This window comes from Lonchura striata, chromosome 19, assembly GCF_046129695.1.
Source record: "Lonchura striata isolate bLonStr1 chromosome 19, bLonStr1.mat, whole genome shotgun sequence".
Taxonomy (NCBI): domain Eukaryota; kingdom Metazoa; phylum Chordata; class Aves; order Passeriformes; family Estrildidae; genus Lonchura; species Lonchura striata.
Window position 1 is genome coordinate 4098033 of NC_134621.1, and position 16822 is coordinate 4114854.

The following is a 16822-nucleotide window of genomic DNA, read 5'->3' on the forward strand; positions in this document are numbered from 1 at the left end:
TCAGCTGTTCTGAGTAGTAGAATTTTAGTTCTCAGGAGTCTTAAGTTTCTAGTAGTCTTTCTTCTGTCCCATTTGCCCATCTTTCTTTCCCATAAAAACCCAGTGTGGCTGAAAACTCCAGTTAGAAGTGAAGCAACATGTGTCATGTTCAATGTCACAGTATGAATCAACTCTGAGCTTCCAGGGGTTTCTCTGCTGTTGCTGTTTCTTCTCTCCTTGCTTTTCTACAACTGCTCATGTGCAATGCAATCTGATCAATGTAACACAAGTCTTTCACGGGAGGTGAACTTTGGCTATGGAACATATTTTTCCAAGAGTAGTATGTGATACCATTGGTAATGTGTTGATACTGAAAAGATATTAAAATATCTTGGCTTCAGATCTTCTGGGTCATTGAATTTCCAAACTTTTGTCATCTAACTTGGTGTATCTATGCTATATTTGGACTTGCTTTTTTAGACAACTCATCTAGATTTAAAATAAAAACAGCTTGTGTTGAGTTGATTGCTACACTGCTGTTTTAGCTGAGGTGAATTTGAGTGTGCAATCAGACCTTAGAGTTATAAAAATAAGAGCTAGAGGATGTTGAGTTGGCTGCTGCCAGTTGTGCTCCCTTTTGCCCATTTCCATGAGCACCCACCCCACAGCCCTTCCAGTGCCAAGGCAGCTCTGGGGCTGCTTTGTTTTCTCCCAGTGCCTGGGGCTGGAGCTGGTGGTGGCCAGGAGCTGCTTCATGGGGTAAGGGGGTTTCCTCTTAACCTCCAGTAAGAGCCTGGCAGTGGTCCCAGTCCCAAACCATTACATCTGGTGGAGGTTTCCAAGCCACAGCTTCAGGACTGGAGGAGAAAAGGATCTCTTTGCTTTTGGGTTTAGAAACCAGGCATGGGGACTGTGGTACATCATGTGCTGTTTCAGGTGCTGAGAGGTTGTCCATGTCTTTCAAAATACCTCCAAGGAGCCTGTCTGTCAGCTCAGTGAAGCAAGGTTTTACCTTTTCCCAGCACCAGACATTTGGGGTTAGCTTTAACTGGTTATGGAGTGTGGTACTGAGGTTTGGAGAGGTCTGTCATGCCTTGTTACCTGTTGCTGCAGTAGCTGCTTTCCCTGTGGTTTGCTCTTAACCTGTGGGTTTTCTTCATCTTCTGAGCATTGATGTTACAAGTTTCCATGGCAACTTGAAAGCTCTCAAGTAGGTGCTGTCCATTCAAAACAGAATGCTAATGTGGAGTTTGTAGGACTGTGACAGTCCTGGTGACCCTGGAGGAATGTCCCAGGGAGTGGATTCATTTTTAACTCCAGAACATTTCAGATATTGACTTACCAGGAGAACTCTCCAGTGCAGTTTAAAAAAGCCTTCATCTGTGTGAGTCTATAGTTCTACCTGTTGATGTTGAACAGAAATCAAGTACCTAGTTTGTATCTTCTTCATCACAATGTTTATCCACTGTCACAAATGTGGACAAGTGTGACAGGTCTTCTATGGATAAAACTTTGGCTTCACTAAAAAGGAGGCCAGGAAATGATAATACATCTAAAAAAGGCATTATTGTTTTTCCCCTCACACTTTCTTAGTCCCATTGAGACAATTCAAAATAGGCTTTGCAAAATTGCAAGTAATTTCTTCTTTTTTTTACTTTTTTTGTTTACAGTTGTAGGAGCAGAGCCTGGAAGCAGTGCTTGAAATAAAATCAGCTACACAAGATGTGCAAAGGGAAGGTTGGGACCTGTGAGATGGGCAAGCAGCCCAAACTGAGTGGAAGTGATAGTTCTGTGCAGGTCACAGCCTGGCTTCTCTGCCCTTGTTGGTGGCCACTGCTGTCCAAGTCCTCGTTGAAGTCAAGAGGCAGAAGCAGCTTTCATAATAGATAATTCACTTCTGAGTCAGCTGGGTAAACATCTCAACCATAATACAGCACTTCAGGTCAACCTACAGAGTTTCATATCCAGCATTGTGCTTCCTCCATCTTTTTGTGGTACCTTATATTCTCATTTTTATAAGCAGATACCCATGTGTGTGCTGCTTTTTCTCCTCCATCTGTACAAGCTTATTTCCAGAGCTCTTGTTTTGGAGGATGAAATTCAGAATGTGTCTGGAATAGAAAGTGATGTTGTCACCACAGTGATGGCATTGGAGGTAGAGGCTGTGGGATCACGCTGTCACCCTTGAGCAAATGTAATTATTGGTTAGACACTGCAGTTCTTTAGGTTGGGAAAGACTTTTGAGTTCAGCCATTAACTCAGCCCTGCCAAACCCACCGCCAAATGATGCCTCCAAGAGTTAAGCTGCACATCTTCTAAATCCTTCCAGTGATGCTGACTCTGCCACTTGCCTGGGCAGCCTGTGCCAGTGCTTGACAGCCCTTTTGATGAAGAAATTTTTCCTAATATCCAGTCTAAAATTCTTTTTAAGCTCTTGTAAAGCTCTGGCAGTAAGTGTAAATGAGTTGTCTTCTTTGTTCGATAAAGTATTCTGAGAGATGGTGACACTGGTAGTTGGACCCTGTGTGGGAGTGGTTTTGTCCACTGTTGGGTACCAGTGATGTTACAAGCAAACCTAAATTGCTAATTAGTGAATTTAAGCTCTGCCTAAGTTATGCAGAGAGAGACCAGGGACTCTGGCACTACTGAGTATCTCCAGTACTCAGATTGTTTGGATTCACACCACCCAGGGCTGCTTGTCCCTAATTCAATCCCAGCAACTCCCATATTATTTGCCACTGAACCTCAGAAGTGATTGTTGCTTATTGACCTGCCACAGTATTTGGTATTTGTGGCTAGTCCAGATCAAAGTAAATTGTTCTGGTTTTGAGCTCTTGTCAGCAGGGATTTGTTGGAGAGGAAAATTGGCACCATATCTTGCATGTGTTCAAGGGAGTTGAGAGATTAAACCCAGAGAGCTACAGTGGGAGTTTAGCCCACCCCTGCCTGGGGATGTTTGCACCTCACTGCCAAATTGTTTGCTAAAGTGGGAATTCAGTTTCCTGTCAGACATCTCTCTCAACCTCTGCTGTTAGTTTAAACAAACAAAACCCAAACCACAGAGATTTTGTTTCAAATGACAAGTTTGTAGTAAACCATTAGGCAAGTGGATGAAAGCAGAAAACTCCCAAGGCTTAATGAGCTAATGCTCAGTGGAGGTGTCTGTCCTCTCCCAGTCTGCCCAGTTCTGGGTGTGAGCCCTGATGGCTCCCTTATTTCATTTGAGGTGAGATGACTCAGCTGAGAAGGGGAACGTGGTCCTGTTGGGGCTTGTTTTCTATGCAGAAAATCAGAATTTATGTATTCCTCCTGCTGTGTGGTTTGAGAACATCATCAGCCCTGCTAAAGTATCAGGTGTTCTCCAGATTGCAGCTGCTGCCTTCTGATGAATAAATTTGCTGTGGAGCTCAGGCACTGATTCAATGCTGAGCACTAAGAGAGCATCTGAATAGTAAAGGAAATAAATGGGGGCCAGAGCTGTTCTGCCACTTCTCTTTGCAGTCAAGGCCCTAAAGAACATGACTGACCCCAGGCTGGGTATGTCATCCCTCTTCACCAGGGTGAAATGTGTGTAGTGATAAGTGTCTTTGGTTTGACTTATTTAACATTTGTAATAGTGATTTTTTTTAATATAGTATAAAATATATATTCATATATTTATATAGTCATGTATTATATTTTTACTATAGTATTTTTTTTTTTTCAAACACATCTTGCATTTGAGGAGGGAGCTCAGCTTGGCATATAGGAGCATAGAATTCCGCAGAGCATCTCTGGGAAACTGCTGTTTCTCATTCTTGGGGCTATTACAGAGGCACATGGCTAGAACAGAAACCCAGCCATATTAATACTGACTTTCAGACTTTCATAGAGGTAAATATAGCAACTGTGAGGACCTATTTTAAAAGTGCTTCTGCAACAGAATTCCCTCAGTGCTGAGGGAGGGGGGCTGTCCGGTGGTTGATGATAACATTGCTGTGGCTGTGACAGAGGACAGGAGGAATCACTGAGCTGTTGTGTTCATCAGCAGCCATTCCAGCTCACTCTGGTTGGGTTTCTTGTGGGTTTTGAGTCTTTTGTGACATGACAGAACTGAAGTATTTATTGTTGATGCTGGCATTCTGCCTGCTCCTTGGCTTGCTTTTTCTTGCCACTGAGACAGGTGGGTCTGGCACATGAACCTGAAAATAGCACTACCTTTAAAAGCCAAGAGATCTGAAAATAGGTTAAATATAGTCCCCCTGTAGAGGAAGTTTTATGCTTTGCTTTGGGAAGAATTGGTATGATTATATTCTTGAGGAAGGATCACAAAATGAGAACGCTGCTGATTTACAGCTTCTGTGATTTACCAGCATTGACTAACCCAAAGATACTGCTGCTGCTGGGTAACATCGAATTATCTTAATGATCTGGGTTCTTCAGAGGCTGCATCATAGGGAACAGTATGGCTGAGTGGTGTGTTGAAACATAATGCATCAATTTAAGCCTTAATGCATTTTGAAATGAAAGTACCATCATACACTTGGAGCTGTGCAGCAAGAATACTCCAGTTACAGTACCCAAACTGCTCCTCATGCTTGACTACTTAATGGAATGTAAATGTTGCAGCCTAATTCTGGATTTTAAGAGGCTGCCTATACAGTACTTACTTCAACAAATAATTTTAGAAAACTTTATAAAAATTGATGTCTATCTATATACCGCAGTGGGATGTGGGAGGCAATGAAGACACTTCTACAATCTGGAAATGTGCTGTGGGCTTCAGGTTTCCCACTCTGGTGTGGTTCTGACTCCAGAAGTTGGGTCTAAAAGCCTGCCTGGCTGGGTCTCTTCCTCTCTTACTGAAAAAAAGCCAGTCAAGAAGATGATAAATACTCAGGTCCTTTGGTTTAATTCCAGATCTTGTCCTTGAATTATAGATTTGTCTAATTTAGTAAAGCAGGCTGTAAGCCAGGGAGTGGGTTAGGATGAAATGCTGACAGAGCACAGTGGAGTTCAGGCTGGGATGAGCAAGGAAAAGCTGGGAATGCAGCAGCAGTGGCACGGCTGGTTCTGCAAGTGACACTTGAGAGGCTCTGTCCCTGCTGGTTCATGGGGTGTGTAATGAGTGTGTTTGCAGGGCTCAGTGATGTACCAATGCAAATAACTTCTGGACCACTGAAATGCAGATGAGGCTTCTCCCTGTTCAGCAGAGGGAGATTTTAGCTGAGTTACTGGGAGGCTGAACAAGCCTGAAATTGGAGTTCAATCTTGTGGCTTCCCATAGGACATCATCCCTTGTGTAGCATTCCAGTGTATTCAATGGCAGCTGCATTTTGTAGTTTTAAGTTTGTTGAAAACACTTAATGAAATAGCCTGCAGGTAGTCTTGAGGCCACTGAAACAGCTGGATGAAGGGCCACTTTTGGAAGGACATCACTTGGTTAATAACTGGAGATTCATCAAATGATGCATTCTTTCCGGGAGCACTCCTGGTGCCCACAGGTCTGTGTGAGCTGCTGTAGGGTGCATAAAGGTGGTCCAACCACATCCTTTGTTGCCAGAACGAGCTCTTTGCCAGCAAGTGTTTTAGGAGGAGCTGGAGTAAGCAGTGCTTTGACTTTATCCATGGTCTTATGGATGTTTTGTTACCTGCATGTACCTGAGAGCTTCTAAGTGCAGAAACAACCATTTCTTTTCCTTTTTTTTTCAAGACAAGTGCTTGCTGCAGTGGATTTGTTAACTATTCCCCTGCCAGCTCAGACTTCTTACTGTACACAACCTTGTTTTATGTGTCCCAAGGCAAACAGGCTTTCCACAGATATTTGGGAGTATCTTGGGTGAAAAGAGTGCAGGATGAGACACAGAGCTGTGGTGTGATGTGCTGCTACATAGACTGGATGTGGGTAGGAAATGCTGCGAGGTGCAGGGAGAGGGAGACTTGAGGGGATGAATGAGTCAACGTCTGCACCCTTTTTGATGTGTCTGCTGACTTAAAGCAGTCATGGATGGATCCCCTGGTTGCGGATGTCAGTTCTGTCAACTGGATTTTGCAACTGCCAATGGGATTAACTCTGTGTATGGAAGTGCCTCTGCTGCAATCCTCCTCAGTCTGGAGGATTGGGATACTGTGCATTTGTATTTGTCATGTTATTTCTGACTGAGTATCATCTGGGGTCATCACTAAAGCCAATCTCTCTCTCTCTCTCTCCTTAGCTGAAACTTGAAGATCGTTCAGTGGTCCCTCGAGATGTGGTCAGACACATGAGCTCCAGTGTAAGTGTTTTTTTTCTTCATCCCTTTTTGATTGTGATACTGCTGCATAGGTTTCTAGGACTGGCCAAATTGCCTGAATGGAATTGGACAGTAATGTTTTGAGGATGTTCTGTCTTTTGTGTGTTGGATAGACTTAGCTGCCTTCAGTGGAAATGGAATTCTGCATAGCTGCTTCTCTGCATTGCATAGCTGCAAAGGTCTCCTGAGCAAGCAATCCTGGGCATGGTCAGGGAAGGAGACTAGAAACCTGTCTACCCTGCCATTCTTCCAGTTTTACATGAATCCTTTTGAGATGTGGGGACTGTGGACCTCCTCTCCCAGACCTAACAGGGAGGTTGGAGTAGGGGCGGATCCCAGTTCCACTGTTGCCTTTGCCTCTTTGTGTGCTCTGGTAGAGAATTTGGAGGGAATATTTTCAGACACACCTCTCAGTCTACAGTAAGTAGCATCTTTTCCAGCTTCTCCCAGAAATTCAGCAAACCCAACACTGCTGGTGCATCCAACACAGCTGGGTTGACAGAAAGAAGCTGTTTCTTAAACAGCAGCTGATAATGGTTCCCTTTGCTCTTTCTGGATGCTGTTCTATGTCCCAGCCCCTCTGTTCTAGTTGTATGGCACTTGTGCCTATCAGAGATGAGTGGATTTGGGTTTTATGTAGGGAATACTGGGGAGATTGAGTATTGATGATCAGATGGGATGTGCACTCTTACGGAGCTCAGCAAGGTTGGCAGTTTCGTGCTGTGGCTCGGAGCTAACCTCTAACCCTGAGCCATATGGCCCTGCCATGTGCTTGCCTCTATCTTCTCTTGACTTGCTTCCAGCAATGTGGCTACCAAGGCTGTGATGAAGGAAGCAGCTGGCCACTAACTGCTGCAGTTGCACCACATGGTGTGTGCAGCCTGGTGCAGGGATAGAGAAGGCTTGTTTGGGTTGTTTTGGGTTTTATTTTTAAATAAAGCCTTTTTTTGTCAATTAATAAAAGTAAACCCACTCCCTTTTTCACAGCATATTACAAAGAAAAAAAAAAAAGGAATGAGAAGCCTGAATAATAATTTTTAAATTGCTGAAGCAAAGTATTTCCTTAAGAAATTTAATGGTTGTTTGAAATGGGAATTTGAAGTTAACATGTTTTTCTAAAACTGCAGCTTTATGAAAGAGTTCTCATCCAAAACAATGAACAGGTAGAAACTGGAATTATAGACTGTTCACAATGTTGTACCTGGCACAGCTGGAGCTGTCAGAATGTTCTTTTCACTCAGGGGGATGCTTTGAGTCCTGTCTCTCAACTGTTTGTTATCCAGTGCTTCTTAAAGTCATTTTAAGCTTTCAGGACAGCAGGTTGTTCTCCTCTTGGCAAACATGGATGTGCTGCTTTTGTTTGCAATTTCCATTCTCATTTGAGCAGAAATTGGCTCCCCTGGCTTGCTGCACATGCTTTGCTAGATATGTACCCAGCAGTTGTCTTGCACATTCATTTTTGTTGGTTTGCATGTTTAAATAATGGTATTTGCTTGACCCTTTTGCCCACTAACTTCATTTTTTTTAATTGATGGAATGGTGAGATTATAGCTTAATTTCTTCTCTATTAAAAAGCATAACAAATCTGAGGATGTCCTCACCCTCAAATGTTTCTAAATGTTAGTGCAGGTGAATTAAACAATAAACTCCCTTTATTCCAAAGAAAGCCTTCACTTAGATATATTCCAAAAATTACAGGAGCATTTAAAATAGAAAACCTGCAAGTGTCAGCCTGCCAAGTTCAGGATGTGGGATGGTTGCCCTGCGCCAGTTGGCCTGGCAAATGGAGAATGTGGAACTTATTCTGTATTCAACACACTCTAAGGGCTTGTTTTTAACCTTGAGCCAGAAGAACTCGAAATCCTCTGTTCCTCCAGAGAGGAGAGCTGACTCAAAATCCATGTGCTTCTCATTGAGCACTGAGTGGGGGGAAAAGACTGCTTCAGGGGGAAAGGCATAAAATGAAATCATTTTCACTGAATGCAGTTGGCCTGAAAGTCTTAATCCAGCTGGATGAGAAGCAGGAGAAGTGGCAGAGGTTATTTTTCCAGATGATATGCTAATCTGGGGAAAAGGTAAGAAGTGGGTCTGTAATCTGTCAGACACCTGGATTTTGTTGTTTCAAAGGATTCTGGGCTATGCTGTCCCTTTTAAACAAAGGAATAAAGGTGATTTAAAGATCCTGTTATTAGAAAAGAGGGTGCTGGGGGAAAGAGTAGAAGGATGGGAGGTGGAAGATACAGGATTGATGACTGTGTTTCCAGAGCTGCTGCACTTTGGGATGGGAGTTTGTTGGTCTGCCTCAAAGCCTTGTTTCTGATGGGGAGGGAATCCATTCACTGCTTAAATACTGAGTATTTCCAGTGTGGTGCATGATGTCAGGGTACCTGAAGAAGTAGGAACAAGGTCTAGGGAGTGCACTCAGTTGTGGAGTGAGTGAGGCTTGAAGCCATCAGCTCTGCTCACTCAGTTCAGTCACCCCCCTTCTCCAGTTCTGCTGGAATCGATGGAAATGGGGTTTTGTAACAGAGCTGTGAAATGTCAGCTCGTTTCATTTGGCCCCTCCTTTAATGGGATCAGCTAATGAAAGGATGGGGGTGTTTGAGCTGTGCCCAGCCGAGGACCTGCCCTGGAAGATGAGACAAGTTGGCAATGTCTCTTTCTGGGACTGCACTGCTGAGCACTGCTATAAACTCAGTGATTCAGCAGAACCCCTCAGCCTGCAAATCTGCATCCTCTGCCGCAGGCTAATGTTTCATTTTACAGGGAAATAAGTAAACTCAAAATAAAGGAAGGTACAGTGGCAGGTGAGGGAGGAGAACTGTGATTTGACAGCTCTGTAGGTCCTGGGGCTGCTCACAACATTGATCTCTGCTTTCTTAACTACAGACAGGGCTCTGCACTTGCTCAAGCATTTTATAGCTGGATGGAGAAGCAAGCTGATCTAAACCTGTTTCTCTGGCCATGACTAACAGCACCCAGCTGTGTTAGGTGGGAGGCACCTTTAGGGTGTGCAGGTACCTTCTCCATGAAGAAACTCTAAGAGAACAGGCAGAAGGGTGCTGGAGCACATAAGTCACTCCAGTCCTGGTTTTATTGCTTGCTGTATTTTCACCATCCATTAAATGGTTTTTAGACAAGGAGACAATATGATCCACAGAAATCACAGGTGTTGGATTGTATCATGTCTCAGAGCTGCTGTCGTGTTGGCTGCTGATAAAGGGAAAAAAAATTAATCTTGAAATGCACAGTGTAGGGCAAGGCATTTGTTTCCGGTGGGTTTTTTGGTTCTGACTAGCAAACAGTCTAAAATGCAGGGCCTGAACTGCAAAGCACAGCCAGAGGATGGTGTGGGTATACTTGTTTTAGCTGACTCTGGAGGAGAAGCAGGGCAGGTGGCTGTGCTGTAGCCTGCAGAAGCTGTGGGTTTGTTGAGCAGGTGCCACTTCTGAGCAGGCCTCACTCATCCCACGGCTTGAATCGTGCTGGCAGTAGCTGTTGTGAAGCCAGAGTAGTTCTGGCCAACCCTTTTCAGGTGAGAGAGATGGTACAGCTCTGCTGGGCTCTTTCCTGGCAGCCTGTGCAGGCAACAAGCTTAGCTGCAGTCTGTTGTAATGGAGCTGAAGCTGGGAAAGGCTCCCTGTGCTTCCCAGCCCTTCTGGAAAGGCATGGGAGTGATATGTGGAGCAGCTGGAGGAAATGAGCCCCTGCTGCTTTGGGGTCTGCCAGCCTGGCTCTCCCAGCCCTCCTGGGCATGCTGGCACAGCTCTGCCTCGGGCAGCCCACTCTCCTGGTCCCATTGCCTTGGGAGCCTCGGGGCTGCAGGGCACTGGGCTGCTGTGGGGTGAGGAAAGAGCTAGCAGCAGGCAGGTGGAAAGCAAGCCAGCCAAAAGGGCTGAGCAGTCTGTCCAAGAATTACCCTGGACTGTCTTTGCTCCAACTTCGCCAGTCCTCAAGATGAAGCTGAATGAGTTGAGCACCAGCAAACTCTTGAACTCCCACAAGGGCTGCCCAGGGCTCTGAGTGAAAGCCTTGACTAAACATTTCCCGTGGTTGAAAGAACAGAACTGAGCAAACAAATCCACTTCTTGCAGGGCATAAACCCCTTTGAGTGTTGTGCTCAAGTCCTGCTGGAGCAGAGTCCTTGATGTTTGAGATAAGGACAGCTCATACCAGGGCAACTGTCATGCTGGCCCTCAGTCAGCTTTGATAATGGACTTGTGGTCTTTAATAAATAAGACTATCGATCGTCCCAGCTGTCAGGAGGCCAGGGCAGCTGCTGCCTTTGACAGTGTTTGGGTTAGCAGTCCTTCCTTGCAGGCCCCCACCATATGTGTGAGCAACGTGCACATTGTGTGCTCCCTGCCAAGCTGCCCCCTGAAGGCTCCTGACAGCATGCCTTCTTTTCTTGGGGACAAAAAAGATTAAAACTTTGTTAAAAAGTGAGGGAGATAATGACAGACCATCTTATAATTAGACCAACTGTGAATTATCTGGCTGCAAACCTTGAAATTTGACCACAGGTGCCAGATTTTTTTTTCAGTATGACACAAAATAAAGACTATTTATAATGTCCTTCAAAATTGTGAGTTAAAGTCACAACAGCTTTAAAGAATTTCTGTTTTGTTGCTGTTCTGCCCCTGCCTTTGCTGACTCAAGGCAGTATTTGCAGAGTGGCCCTGTGGAGCTGGGAACCAGGCAGATTTTAAAGCAAGTAAATACTAATCACCTGATACAGCATGGTCTTATTTGACCAGGTGTAGGAGTCTTTGTTTTAGCAGCTATTTCAGATTCTAACTGAAGAAAACACTACAGGTCTGTAATAGTGATCTCACCTTCTGATCTCTCATGGTGTTTGAAATGCCCCTGCAAAACAAGGACCTGAAGGATAATAAGGGGTTTAGTCTTGAAGTCTGTCTCTGAACTTTTGACTTGTACACAAAACATACATTTGTATGTAGGACCTTCCATAGGTAACAAACCTTTTTTCCCTTTTGTGTTTTCAGGACAGTCAGTGTGGAACCGTAATTGACGTCAACATCGAGTGTGCTGTGAAGCTGGTGGGAACCAACTGCATCCTTTACCCTGTCAACAGCAAAGACCTGCAGCATATCTGGGTGAGAACACAGCCAAAATACACGTGGGAGCCAAGGCCTGCTGGTTTGGAGGGATGCTGCTGACTTCAAGTCTCTCTTGAAGGCGAAGCATCCATGTTGTGCAAGATGCATCTGCAGTTGGGTTTTATTTTAAAAACCTCCCTAGCAGAAGATGATGCAGCATCTCCTCATCTCCCCATCTGTTCTGTGTTTCTCATCACATTGCTGAGACCAAATTGTCTTGAAGAGCTAGACTGACATTAAATTATGTGGGAACTCCTGCACTGAGTGTGGAAAGCTGGTGTGGCAACCTGACCAGGGCAGCCCATGGCCCAGAGCTGCTGAGCTGTGACACCACTGCTGTTTAAACAGGCTATAAAAAATGCTGAAATGAGTCAAGCATGTTTTCGTTGAGCTGGAACAGTCTCAAACATATCTGTTTCTCTCTGAGTGGATAGTTGGTTTCCAGGGACCAGGTGGGGTAGGAATTCATTGTTCTTTTTCCTCTGAGATAAAGAAAATTTGGGAGTGAAGAGCAGGGATGTCATAATGCATCCCAAGCCACAACCTGCAGCAAGATAGTAGGATATGAGCTCCTCTGGGATGAAAAATTAGCCTGAGTGATAAAAGTGGCTCTGGCTACAACAATTAAAGTTTTGTTTCTTGTTTTCATCACAGCCTTTCATGTATGGTGACTACATAGCTTATGATTGCTGGCTGGGCAAGGTCTATGACTTGAAGAACCAGGTCATCCTCAAGCTCTCCAATGGAGCCAGGTACTTCTCTTCTTCCTGTAGAAAACTGTCCCCCCTGGTTTTCACAATCCTGATCTGTTTTATAAGAAGAAGAAACAGTTTGGGCTTCATTTACATAGTGATAAGTTATCTGCTTGCATGATCTTCAGATGTAGAGCAAGAGGATACTTCTTTCTCTGAAAACATTGAGATTCATTGACAACCCTCTGGAAAAGCTGTAGTCTGAAAAGTGACAATTTTTTTCCAATCCCAGCAGATCAGTGCTCCAGAAATAAAGCACATGGGTCTTTAAACTGTGTTTCTCCTCTGCAAATTAGCTGTTTAAGATGGGTGGTTGTTCTAGACTATTTCTCAGTAGGAGAGTATAACTTCACCGAGATGCAGGGAGAATTCTTCCTTAAAAAAGGGTCTGTGAAATGGTGGAAACTTGCAGCTAGTGGTTTTTATCAAAGATGAAAAAGTTACCCAAGATAGAACACTGAATTTTTTAAAAATGAAAACACAATCCAAAGCCTAGAGAAAGATTTAACCAGAGATATTGAAAGAAATATGTGGTGAAATTTCTGCAAAACCAGCAGAAGGATCTGAATTCTGTTTCTCTTGCATGTGAGACAGTGACTTTTTTGTTAACCCTCATGGATTTACTATATTCTCTGTTACTGAGGCCTGTCTTATCTAACAAACTCTTGATGCAAGGCAAGGAAGGAACCAGTGGAGGGCCAAGAGGCTTATGGGCCTGGCAGCTGGGGAATAACCCATCTGTCTTGTAAATTGAATGTTGACATTGATGTTTAAAACACAACAATCAAATCCCCAGTCCTGCAGCCAGCTCTGAGTCTGTCTAAGAGAAGTGACTAATGTGGGAGCTGTAGCAGATGATTGGTGGATGCATCTGAGAGTTTGACTGTGTTACTGTGCAGTTAACCCAGGCTGGAATGTTCTTTAGTCTGTGTTAAACTAGGAGAGAAAAATAGCCACACATCTATCTGTAATGCCTGCAGTTACTGGTGCAATTTAAAACTTTGCCTGGAATGTTGTACCAGCTCCTGCACAGCTCTGTAAAGTGAAGTACTGCTTGCTAAACCTCTTCCTAATGAATCATTTGAAATGCCACCAGAACTTATTCTGGAAACGAAGCTATTATTAAAGGAAATATGCCCAAATTGCCTTTAGGTCCCAGCATGGTGTGAGTAACAGATGGGACCTCTGCAGCAGACAGCTCTTGTCCAGTACCCAGCCTTATTTAGCTTGGTTTTTTTTACATGTTGAATGGGATCTTTAGATACCTTTAATGCTTTTACAGCTTGTCTATAACCAGTTTTTCTCTGGCCCATAAAAGCTCAGTGACACACTGCTGGGTGCATGGCCAGAGCTGCTCAGGCAGTGTCAGTTCCTTGGGTGCTGTTGGCTTTTGGGGTGGATGGCTCTGGAAATGTGACCATGTGTCTCTTGTGTGTTTCCAGGTGTTCCATGAGCACAGAAGATGGAGCCAAGCTGTATGATGTTTGTCCCCACGTCAGTGACTCGGTGAGATGCTGGCTCTCCTGAGAGTCCTTTTGATCAACTTTGCCTTGGAAACTTTTTGTGCAGGAGGGAGGGAGAAGGCAAAATTCATAGGCATTTATTAATCCTGAGAATTTACCACTTACAGTAACAGTTTAAAGGTGATGTTAGTCATGAACAGGGTTTGAGGAGGTATTACACTTGATACATCCAACTGGTTTCTTTGTAAGCAACTTGTGTAACACACTGTCCACTGGCTGGTGTCAGGCAGTTCCCTCACTACTCCTATCTGCATGTGCTTCTAAAGGCTCTTACTCAATTACTGCTTTTAAAAACTGTTCCTATTCTGGAAAAAGGTGTTTTGTTTAACAGGTGCTCTGCTAGAAGCAGGTTTTCAGGTCATGTAAGAGAATGTCTCTTGTTACTGCAGTCCATGGTGTTTTTTGAACAGAGACCTGCCACCATACTGGCATTTTCCAAATCATGTGGCAGGGAAGGTTTTGCTTGCTTTTGGGTAAAACGGTTTGCAGTGTGATGGGATCTAACCTCTCTCACCTTCAAAGGCTGATGACAGCTTGCTTGTTCTTCCAAAGGGCCTTGCTGCACTGCTGGCAGCAGTGCTGGGAGATGACAGAGGATGACGTGTGATTCTTAGGAACTAGCAAAGCACTGAGCTCTTATCCTTCCCAGCCTTGAAAGCAAAGGTCCCTTTGATCTAAAATTGCACTTCTGCTAAAACTTGATGCCAGCTTGTCGAAGAGTAAATGGAATATCAGTTCAATAGGATGTGCTGCTGTGGTTTTCTTGCTCTGTACAGAAAAGGAGTGCTCTGTCACTCGATATTCTCCAATACCTCAGTCTCTGCTACTTTGGGTTGTTCAGTGTGTTTTCTGCTTGCTTAAATGGATGTTGTAGCAACATTTAGCTTCTGGTTACCCAATTTTGAGATGGCTTGAGTCAGGCTGCCTTTAAAGTGTACAGAGTCCTCTGGGGAGTCACAGTTTGGGCTGAATTAGTGTTACTCTTGATCCTGTGCTCAGAATTGCTGTTAGATGGTTACCTGACTTAGATTGTGTCACACTGCTCTTATCACCTCTGACAAATTACAAGACTCAGTGCAGTTTTATGCTCAGTATTTTATCTACCCTAAACTGCTCTGTCTGCCCCCACACTCTGAATCTCAGTATCAGTGGGAAGGAGCTCTAGGAAAGCAATTGTTGTGTTTACTGTCCTGTTTTTGTTTTCAAAGAACTGTCATATTAACTAATCCACCTGAGACAAGAATAATGCTTACATATTAAATTTGACAAGCAGAGGAGTGAAGGCACACATCCTTTGTCTCTGAAAGATACAGGTGCTTGAATTAGAGCATGGAAAAGAGAGAGATGTCCTTGCCCTGCTGATCTTGGCTACCTTGTTACTGAGAGTGTGGAAATATGCATCTTTTGTTTCTTGCAAGTACCTTTGCATCTCCTGCACCAAGTCCTGGTCCTGTTTGGATATGTGACAGAGCAGGTTGCTATAGGAACTGCTGGGTTGCCTTCAGGAGAGGACAAGATACAGGAGATGGGCATCTTGCAGACTTTACCTTTGTAGTTAATTTTACTGATCACAAAAGGTGGAAGGGAAATGCTGGGATATTAAATCTTAGAGTCCTTTATGCTGTTTTTCTCCCCTCCATTTCTCCCACAGGGTCTCTTCTTTGATGATTCATATGGTTTTTATCCTGGACAAGTCCTCATCGGGCCATCTAAAGTGTTCTCCAGTGTGCAGTGGCTCTCAGGTGTGAAGCCTGTTCTGAGCACTAAGAGCAAGTTCAGAGTGGTGGTGGAAGAGGTAAGGACTGATACCCTGACACATGGCCACCTTCTGCCTTGCATGGTCCCTGGCTGGCTGTTTGGAGCAGAGTCAGCTTGCCATGGTAACCTCCCAAGAGCAAATGTGCTGTGGCTGTGGTGTTCTGAGGTGACAAATTTCTCACTGAGGACTGGCAGGACTTTTTAGCATCCTAGCAAGGGTCCCTGCTGGCACCCTGGAAAGTAATCATGTGTCAGCACACTCAGAGGGCAGTACTGCTGATCATTAGGGCAGTAGGATCACATCTTCTATTGAAACTTAATGTTGCATGCTGTCCAAAAAGGGAGAAATATTGCTGATTCTTTGCTTTGTCAAGGAAAGACAAGTCACTTGTCTTTCCTTGAAGATAAAAGCTGTAAAATCTGTTGTCAGGGGTCAGGCTGTGGGGGCACTGTGATTGTCCTGGATGTGGTGAAGCTTCACTTGCCCATATTAAATGATAAAATCAGGTTTACATTTTCCTGTACATAAACTTTCAGATCTGAGACACTGGTCTGGGAAAGTCTCTGAAATGTGTAATTGCCTCTTCTATCACTACATTATAGGTACAGGTGGTAGAACTAAAGGTTACTTGGATCACTAAGAGCTTCTGTCCTGGAGGTACTGACAGTGTGAGCCCTCCTCCCTCAATAATCAGCCAGGAGAAGCTGTCCAGGTGAGATCCTTTGAAAACCCTTTTTCACTCCCAGCACTCAGGCCCTGCAGACTGTGGGTGACAGGCCTACCAAGTGAACAGACACAATGCTGCTGTTTCCAGCGGGATTTTCTTTTCCACATTGCATGCCTGCATATCCCAGACCTTCAAAAATACGAGAGAGCAACTTCCAAATTAGTTTAGCAGACACTTGAGTTACCAGCACGAGGGCAAGCATCCTGCTAATGCCAAGTTCTCTCCAGCTGGCAGGTGCACAGACTGGTGTCTGGCAGCAGCTTCCTTCTTCCCTTGTCCTTCGACCTGGAGCAGGCTGCAGCTCCGTGTGTGTCAGGGGTGGGGCTCAGGGGTGCGGCTGCAGCCCGGGCTGCTGCTCAGGCAGAGGCTGGTGCCCTCTGCAGGCTGCAGCTGCTGGAATGGGCTGGGAAAGCTCAAAAAGACAAGTCAGATGAGCAGCACCACTGTCAGTGTGGGCTCTGCCTGGAGCTCCAGCACTAGAGGGGAGCAATTCTCAAATTAAAGCAAAAAAACCCAAATGTCTCTTGGCAGCTCTCTCTGGGGGGAAGCGGGGAGCTACAGGGAGAGGAGTGTCTTTGTCCTGCCCAAACCCTTTGTATCCCCACCCAGTCCCTGGTGAGATTCCCCCTTCTTCTGTAGAATTGTGTGCCTGGAAATGATTTGGTGTGGTGCTCTGCCACCCCTGCAGCA

At 44.7% G+C, this 16822-nt stretch overlaps 1 protein-coding gene across 1 annotated transcript in view; it reads left to right on the forward strand.

The window, feature by feature from the left end:
• The window catches only part of UBE2O (ubiquitin conjugating enzyme E2 O), a 61790-nt gene that overhangs the window by 26720 nt on the left and 18248 nt on the right, over window positions 1-16822 (forward strand). The window contains exons 2-7 of the mRNA XM_021541698.2: window positions 6174-6233; window positions 11258-11368; window positions 12026-12123; window positions 13566-13629; window positions 15298-15441; window positions 16008-16117. Coding sequence (XP_021397373.2) covers window positions 6174-6233; window positions 11258-11368; window positions 12026-12123; window positions 13566-13629; window positions 15298-15441; window positions 16008-16117 — 587 coding nt within the window. The remainder of the gene's footprint in view (window positions 1-6173; window positions 6234-11257; window positions 11369-12025; window positions 12124-13565; window positions 13630-15297; window positions 15442-16007; window positions 16118-16822) is intronic.